Source organism: Micromesistius poutassou (genome assembly GCF_964030765.1).
Source record: "Micromesistius poutassou genome assembly, chromosome: 5".
Classification (NCBI taxonomy): Eukaryota; Metazoa; Chordata; class Actinopteri; order Gadiformes; family Gadidae; genus Micromesistius; species Micromesistius poutassou.
The window spans coordinates 6,086,976-6,096,028 of record NC_140275.1 but is presented as its reverse complement, the minus strand read 5'-3'; the positions used below and the strand labels follow the sequence as shown (position 1 = coordinate 6,096,028).

Sequence of the window (9,053 nt, the reverse complement as noted above, 5' to 3'; positions counted from 1 at the left end):
AGTAGTAAAGTATTGAAGAATCTTCCTTTCATTCTTTTATAAAAAAATAATAATAATAACTCTTTTGATTTCTTTAGAGTTGCCTGATCCTTTCATCACTGTCCTGTTAAGTTAAGTTAAGTTAAGTTAAGCCATTGATGAGTCACCGGTTCAAACTCCTGGTCATGTTTGGATGTAAAGAGTGTTGTAAGAGAGGGCTGTAAACGTGGATCACAGTAGAAGAAGGCTAATCATGGAACCAGTGGCATTTCTCCTTTGGAAGTTCTGGATGAGGCGACAGTTCCTGTTTTCTATGAAATTTAAATGTAATATGACATGAAGAAGTTGGTGCAACCACACTCCATTGAGCGAGGCAACACTACAGTAGACATCGATAGCATCCCCCCTCAGGACTTCCATGTTCGTGTGAATGCAGGGTTATCTGTTATCAGCTTGTGTTGTGCTCACAGAGAAGGTGGATCCATTAGCTGATTGTATAGCATAGATCCTAATCTACATGTGTATGATTGAATTAGGAAATTCCCTGAGCCAATTTTAGATCTCCACCTAGGTCAGTCAGAGGGAGAACGCGTAAGCAGGCGTGGAGCAATAGAAGGAGACAACACCAGTTCACACTTCCGGAAAGACATTAACCATCTGCTCTTTTAGTGTATAAACAATTCATCCAAATCGCAACAACATTGACAATGAGGATCTCGTCAGGAACCAAGAAACTGATGAGGCAGATGGTTGGTGACGCATTCATCTAGAGATAAGTCACAAAGATGTGTGTTCCTCTGTAGGCCGTTAGCCCATCTGCTGGAGGACACAGCGTTCACCATGCCCTGGATACCACTGGGTACCGTGGACCAGCACCAAGTGCTTCAGCCAGCAGTAAACACATTCCTTGGTTAGGTGGAACTGCTTTGGTCTGCAGGAACCACTTTGCTCAGCACTTTCTTTTTAAATAAGCAAAAGAGAGCAGGCAGAGGAAACGGTGCCCACCACAGCTCACTGGGGGGGGTCCCCTGGGGGCTCCTGATTAGAATGCAGACAGACCTCAACTCAACTCCGGGGCCCTCCAAGTAGCAGACCTAGTGTCGCACCCAGTGTTCATTAATCAGAATGTATATATATATATATATATATATATATATATATATATATATATATATATATTATAGTCCCCCTACGTCAGATAACGTATTATTGATGAATATGTGTTGTCTGTTCATAAATAAAACTATAAAATAATCAGTATGTTCTTTTATCAGGGCCATAGAGAGCATCTGTTGCATCATCCACAGTGTTATTGTTTTAACTCATAAGAGGTGAGAGTCCCAGAATTCACCAGCTGCCCTGCTCGTCTGCAAGATGAGAAGGGCAGCGCTACGAATGTAACATAATCCTTCATGGATGTTGAATAGTGTGTTTGTGGGTGTAACTAACACCCTTTTCTTACCAATGTCTGCTGATGATGCTGAACTATCCTTTGATAAACGTGTTGCAATTATGGAGAAATGTAAATATCGTCTAGACCTGATCCCTGAGAAGATATTGAGAGGCAGCTTGATGCAAGAGGAAGCCCAGTGCTAAATATAACATTCCTTCTGTCACTCTAATAATAATAACTATGATGGTTTTTCACATAGTCATTCTTGGGTTTCAATTGTGTCAATGAAATGCATACTACACCATATTTACAGTGCCTACATCCTTTGGTCTGATTATCTGATGGGCACTGCCAGGTTTGTGTGTGAGAAATAGCCTGACCCCACCAAACATATTTTTAAATAGCAGGGTTTATACATTTAATCTGTCATGTCATTATGAACATGACAAACAAAGAGAAGATGAAGTCTACTGGATAAAATATGCTAATTGACTACAGATTCAGTTTTTGTTTTACTCTTCTTGTATCCATCTACAGAATGATATCCATATTGTAATCAATATGGATGAAATAAATCCTATAGGGGCTACTATTTAAGCAGCGTGTCCTATGAACTAATTTGACGTTCATCCCAACACCACAACCTATATAACCTTTTTCTTTTTTTTACCAGTCATAGATTTCCAAACAATAAGTTTAGGAGAAATGCCACTTAATGAGCTATTCAGTGTTGTGTTGAGATCTATATAAAACAGACAAAAGTTCAATAATAAATAACTTGTTGTTATGAGGGTTCACTGTTGAGTTGTTTGTTGTATTGGCCTAGAGATCACCTGCTGCCAGCCTTAAGAAAGGATTGACCTCATTGTTTCTAGAGGTTTCTCTCCCTAGCAGGTAGTGAAAAGCGCTCAATACTACTTACTCTTTTGTTTAACGGTCAAATTAATTACACACACGGTAACCCACTGCTAGGTTTATGTTTTTCCTAATCCAAACATGTTGCCATAACTTTCACATATTGCATCCATGGTAGGAAGGCTGGAGATGAGTAGTAGGAGATGAGTAGTAGGAGATAACATTCAACATCCTTGTAAAGCATTAGATCATGATATAACTTGTCTCGTGCACTTTCCCAATCAGAAATGTTACTTGTGAATGAATGAATGAATGTAGGCCTACCTGACAACAAGTGCGAAGCCACTGCTTTTAGATCGCCAGGAATAAAGGTGTATAACGATGGTTTCTGGGCACGTTACAGTAATAACAACCCACTAACATGACCAAAACATAACATGACCGATGACAACCCGGGAGGAGCAGTGTGCCTACCTGGAGTGTCCATCAATCCGCAGACGCGCAAGGTAGGCAATATACAAAGTGCGTTAATCTGCCTTCAGTCTGCCTTCAGTCGATCCTGCAATCCATGAGTTAAACCACTAGTTTAAGCACTAGACCGCCGAGCAGGCACAACACTGAATTAAGTATTTTGCGCCATACTCCCAAAACAACAGACCAGGACAGCCCAAACTAGACGCGCCTGCCCGTGTTGAGACTCTGCGTTGCATCGCTGTCTCCCAGCCAGTGTTGCCAGATTGGGACAGATTTCCCGGAAATCTGGCGAAATCTGGCAACAATGCTCCCAGCCTCTGAGCGCTAAGTAAAAAAGCACGCTGTTGGAGGCAGGGGAGGGCGGTGTCGGGCGTTATAAACACGCACCCTGTGTCATTCATTGTGGGTGATGTTGTCTATCAAGTATCAAGCACGATGTTTTATAATGAGAGGGAATGGTGTTGCACCCATTCTGGATTTGTTAGCCGTGATCTTTGAAAAGTCACACAGTCGCTTGAAAAGGAATGTGGGCTACGTTAGTTCACCAATGTATTGCCGTGTTCTATCGGTCGAGATTGAGGTTACTTTATTCTTGGGATGTAAGACGGTGGCTTGTGCTTGTCCCCAAACCTCTAATTTACATTTACAGCCATTGCGTTTCACTGTGCGTCATATGTGCGCATAGGCTGCTTTTATGTCATATAGTCAGTCAAGCGAGGGCAAACCAAACCAATCTTTGGGGGGAAAAAAACTGTGGGTACAAGGAGGCTACTTTGGCAATTTCATTCGCTGAAAAAGGTTGCCCCCCAGGGGCGGTAGTAGGAACGTTTATAAATCACACCACGGGGCGGATCCTATGCAACACCACAGATATGCTGCATGTGCAGCCTCACTAATATTCAATGGACCATTTAGGGTGAACTATTATACTATTATACACTCTCAACTAGTGTTTTTCACTGAAAAAAACTAATGTGACATTTCTGTTGGTTAACTGTTGCCCGAAAACAGTGTACAATAATAATAATAATAATAATAATAATATAATTAATAGATAATAAAACGATGCATAAATCCCACCATGCATTTCAGATTAAATTTTAAAAAGTGAGCCATAAAGAAAGATTGTGCACATGGGGTAAAGGCTTGGGATGGGACCTATTTGACCACTGAATTACCATTACCATTACTATTTTCCTCTAGTCATGAAAAGAGAAGCCTATATAGTTGGCTTTACCTTGATGAGAAAGTCCTCATCAAATCAGTGAATCTGGATTAACAGCTATTTTCAGACGCATCAGGATTTCATTTCACAGGTATTCTATTATGCCGCTTTTCCACCGCCAGTACCAACTCGACTCGACTCGACTCGCCTCGACTCAACTCGGTTTGGTTGCGTTTCCATCTAAAAAAGTACCTCTTCAATGTGGGCGGGTCGTAGAAAAGAACCTCTCCACCATGGGCGGGTCGTCATTAGGTTTTAATCACGGGAGACGCGATTCCCGGGAAATCTGAATCTGATCAAGACTATTTCCTGATTCCCGGGAAAGGTTATGATGGGAAATAAAATAAAAAGCGCAATGACTGCGCGTCTATTGTTGTCATACGGTAACGTTGATAGAGGCGAAACTCGAGCCCTAGGAAAGGAACGACACTGAAACGAAACAGCGAAACGCCGGTCCGTGGACTCCAGCCACGCCGGACACACACAACCACGCCCGACACACATAACGACGCGCAGCCTAACTCTAGCCCCGGGAAAGGAGCGACACACACGGCGAAACGCTGATCAGTGTCCCCCTCGGGAGCGGGTTCGTGGACTCCAACCACGCCGGACACAACTTGAGTGAATATTCCCATTTACAGCCGCTGGCCAATCAGTTACCAGCAGCCTGTTTACGTCACACAAAAGTACCTACTCCGCTGGCATGGAACCTCGACGGAGGTAGTACTAAAAAAAAGTACCCGGTACTAGGTACCAGGTACTTTTTTTGCCAATGGAAACGCAAATAAGGCGTGGCGAGTCGAGTCGAGTCGAGTCGAGTCGAGTAGGTACTGGCGGTGGAAAAGCGGCATAGACACCTTTACTTGGTGTGTATTTGTGAATGACGGTGAATTGAGGCATGTCATTGAGGAGCAGGTAGGGGTAGGCATCTTGCACAAGGATGCTCACAGGGAGGCTGTGGACAGTGAGGATTGAATCGAGTCATTCAAAGCTGGAAGTCGAACACAGAATCTTTTGTATTTGGTTTCCTATCAAAAATCTCCTTACTGAAGGTTTTACTCAGACAGGTTAATTAAATCTATGCAAACAGACATAGGTGAACACAACTTAGTTATCTCTCACCGGACCACGGACACTAAATCGACGTCAGAACAAGGGAAATGTCTTGTTAGCACAAAGAACAAAAAAGAAAGGTAAATAACAGAACTCAATAGGTATTTGACTTTTAGGGGCCCTTGGGATAATGTTTACTTTCTGCCTCATTCCTCTTGTATTACATGGAATAGTCATCCACCAAACAGTCGCCCAAAGGGATAAGAGAAAAGTGGGTTTCTCGGTCCTCAGACCTGCAAATCCATCGTGTCCCCCATAAATCCCAGGGCCAATCGGTGGGATTACAGGGGAGGGGGGGGGGGGGGGTGTCCCTTATGGCTGAGAGACAACCCCCCAGTCGGATAATGTCCTCTTTCTCCGTTGGGTGAGAGGTGATTCGGGTTGCAGGGTACAGGCTCTATATGCGGATAACACGTGTGGACATTGACTCGGCAGAAATCAGTACATACAGACAGGGGCTGTTTGTAATAAATATACACATAGTGTTGGGGGTCGGGGGGGGGCAACACTATGTGTATGTTCTTATTTTATCTTGCTTTTTTATGCTTACAAAATAAAAATTAAGACGTGAAATATTCATATTTGTTTATTGTCAACTTAAGGTAAGATGAGAAATCAGCTGATCCGATGCATTTTCTGTCGATCTACGAATAGATTCATTGATTCATCAACCAACTGTTGTGGCTCAAAGGGGAAGAATTGCTGTCTGTGTCGGTACTGATTGTGCTGTCGGCGTGCCGACAGAAAATGTTGGGAAACACTGTCCTAACACAAACACACAAACAATCCCAAGACCAGCACCCAGCCCCTGAACCGCAGCTCCTCAGAAGGGGTGTGAAGATACCAGTATACTACACATAGCAAATGTTGGGTTCGACCACATACATTCTGACACAAAGGTGTCAAGAGGGCCGTATAAAGTTGTATTGGAATGTTCCTTAAAGCCTGGGGATAAAACCTTTTTTCCACATCCATTTGTATGAATAACAAACCAGTTCAGTCACTGACTAGAATTTGTAATAATGATTTAGAACTGTGTTATTAAGTGATTGATGTTGGCTGTAAAAGGGAACTAAATCCTCTCTCTTTCCACAACAATGGGCCAATTTGGCGACTAAACTAAACTCCTCTGTTTTTCAGATCAGTAGGAGACCACATGGACTATGAAAGGTCTCGTCACATCCCTGACTCTGCTTGAAAAGCTGCATTTTTGCTGTGATTTCTGCAAGGGAGGGAGTGACAGTAAACTACATATGTTGGTATTATATGTGCATTTAGGTTTATTTCATCTTGCATAAACTTGTCTACCGCCTTCTTTGAAAATCATTCAGAAGATCATAATCCTGCCTCTGTCCTTCGTTATTTTCTTTTGTCCAGCAACAATATGACCACTAACATTTATGGAAGAAAAACAAGCCAAATATTTATCAGGACAACCCATATAAACAGACACTATCGAGGCCTTCACTTATTATAAAGCTCTCCAGACAAGTCTCCCATCTTCCAGACACAATACCCAACCTTGAAAAGCATCCACACTTTTCCTCACAGACAGATTGAGAAATAGGGGAATGAAATCGGGAAGATCGTAAACGTTGACTCATCCATTTCCTTTTCCAGGTCTCTGCAAATCTGAGGCATTCAAATCATTTTCCATCCGACCTGATGTTTCCAAGTAAAACTTGAGCTTAGGATGGGACAAAATATGGTGTGATTTGGTGATTGGTGATTGTGGATGTGTCTGCCGCTTACTGCCAAAGTAGGTAAACAGATCGAACAAAAACAGATTGTTGGACCTGGATATAACAATAAACAGGGTGGTCATTCATCTCAGGGTCTGGATGCATAACAGGACCAGTGGTGAGTGAGACAGCCAAGTCAAATACAAAAAAGTACATTGTTGTTATTGTTGGTAGAAAAAAACCTATGCAGACTGGCATGAAACCTCTTAATAAAGATGATGATGTGTATGATATCTAATGTGTTTTCATCATCATCATCATCATCATCATCAACATCATTATCATCATCATCATCATCATCATCATCATTATATCCTAGCTATCTTCGATAGGGGGAATGGGTTAACCTAGCAATTGTAAGTGCTTGGCACTTGTTTATATGAACAAGTGTTTCTCTTTCTTCGGACAAATGCACTTATTGTAAATCGCTTTGGCTAAAAGCATCTGCTAAACGCCCTCAATGTAAGCGTGAATGTAAATCATTGTGTCAAACTGCCTCACTCAGCGCCTCAGCCCTCATCCCTGTGGTGGCGGTGACGAGGGTAAAGCTCCGCCTACCTGGCGCCGGTGACGTCCACCCCCACCATCAGCTGCCCGTTGAGCGACAGCAGCTCGTCCCGGAGCTTGATCTGCCCGCAGCGCGCCGCCGGGCTCCTCTTCCTCACCTCCGTCACCCAGATGCAGCCCACCTCCATCACCGGCCCCTGGTCGCCCTTCCTCTTCCTCCTGCGGCCCGTCTTCTTGCCCCCCTCGGGGTCCCCAAAGATGGGGATGTTCCCGAAGCTGAGGCCGAACTCGGCCGGGTCCCTCTCGGCCCTCTTCAGGCAGACGGCCCGTACCTCCACGTCCAGCCCCTCCTGAGGGGGGTCTGAGGGGGGCCGCGGGGCCACCGACCCTCCCTCGCTCTCTCCCTCGCCCTCCACAAAGTTGAGCTGGATGTAGGCAACCAGCTTGTGGATGGCGGCCAGGCAGAGGGACATGTCCCCCGTGCTGCTGCTGCTGCTGCTGCTGCTGCTGCACAGGCTGTCACTCTCCCCGTCCCGCCTCGGGTCCTAGCAGAAGAAGAAGAATCACATCCTTACTGCTGATTGTGTGGAAAAGGTGAACGAAGAACCAAATGCTTAAAGCAAACATTGAGTTCAAATGTTTACAAATCAAAAAATGTATGCATACATTAAACATTATTCAATGAATCAACTATAGTATTGTGTAGTTAATTCCACATTGTAATAATTGAACAATATGTAAATGCATTGATGTAAATATTCAAAATGAATTGGTTGATTGCTTTGCTAAATGTTATTAAATATTTGGTATTGACATATTATATTTTAGATAAACAAGTATTGTATTGTTAATTTGGGACTCAGCTGGCATAAAGCAGGGGTCGGCCTTTAATAGCTTCAACCACTGTGTTTGTTTTCCTATAGCTTTCTATATTAACAGCTTACAGTCAGCCTACACTTATGTGGGATCATCTTGAAGGCTGCAGCTCAAGGGCACTTCTGGGCTGCAACATCCAAATCCACATCATCCCTTTTCTACTACATTTGTACATTCTAAGATAAAGTATCACCAGAAAAGATTAGAAAGATTACGATTGCGTTCCTCATACACAACATCAGCTATGACAGAGGTCATTCATCAAATATGAACTGCTCAGTCTCCACATTGTTGCTCATAGACGTAGACATAGACAAGCCACATAAACTGTGAGTGCACAGTCTATGTGGTTGTGTGGGTCAGGTCAATATCAGAGCCTAATGTAATCAAGACAAAAACAATACCTTTGAACAACCATAGCCATCCTGGTTGCGGTCAGTGTTGTGGTTTTGGTCTCCTGATTCCCTGGTTCTGTGCTGACCCCCGAGCCAGGTGACTAGGAGTGGGAGGTGGCTTACGGCGTTTTCCTGAGTGATGGGCATGCTGGCCGGTTCTGTCCGGGGCCATCCAGTACCCTGGCCCAGAAGTAGGGGATGCTCTCCCCTTATGGACCGTAACCGGGCTGGAGCGCACAGCTGGACCCGGAGAGGGGGCTTAAGATGCTGGAGGTAGATCCAGGAACAAACACAGTGGAGCTGCATGTGTGGAAGTCAACAGTGGTGTCTCCATCTCTGGAGGGCCAGCAGAAGGGGACCCCCAAGGGCCTGAGCGGAGGATCGGTGTCATCAGGCTCCCCTTTGGATCATGACATCATCCTTGTATAAAGGATGCTTAGTGTGTGTGTGTGTGTGTGTGTGTGTGTGTGTGTGTGTGTGTGTGTGTGTGTGGG

At 44.1% G+C, this 9,053-nt stretch overlaps 1 protein-coding gene across 1 annotated transcript in view; it reads right to left on the bottom strand.

The window, feature by feature from the left end:
• Nucleotides 1–8,706, bottom strand: part of pdzd2 (PDZ domain containing 2) — a gene marked incomplete at both ends in the record, with an annotated part of 39,377 nt that extends 30,671 nt beyond the window's left edge. Inside the window, 2 exons of the mRNA XM_084467963.1 lie at nucleotides 7,340–7,833; nucleotides 8,569–8,706. Coding sequence (XP_084324089.1) covers nucleotides 7,340–7,833; nucleotides 8,569–8,706 — 632 coding nt within the window. The remainder of the gene's footprint in view (nucleotides 1–7,339; nucleotides 7,834–8,568) is intronic.
• Between the last annotated feature and the right edge of the window lie 347 nt (nucleotides 8,707–9,053).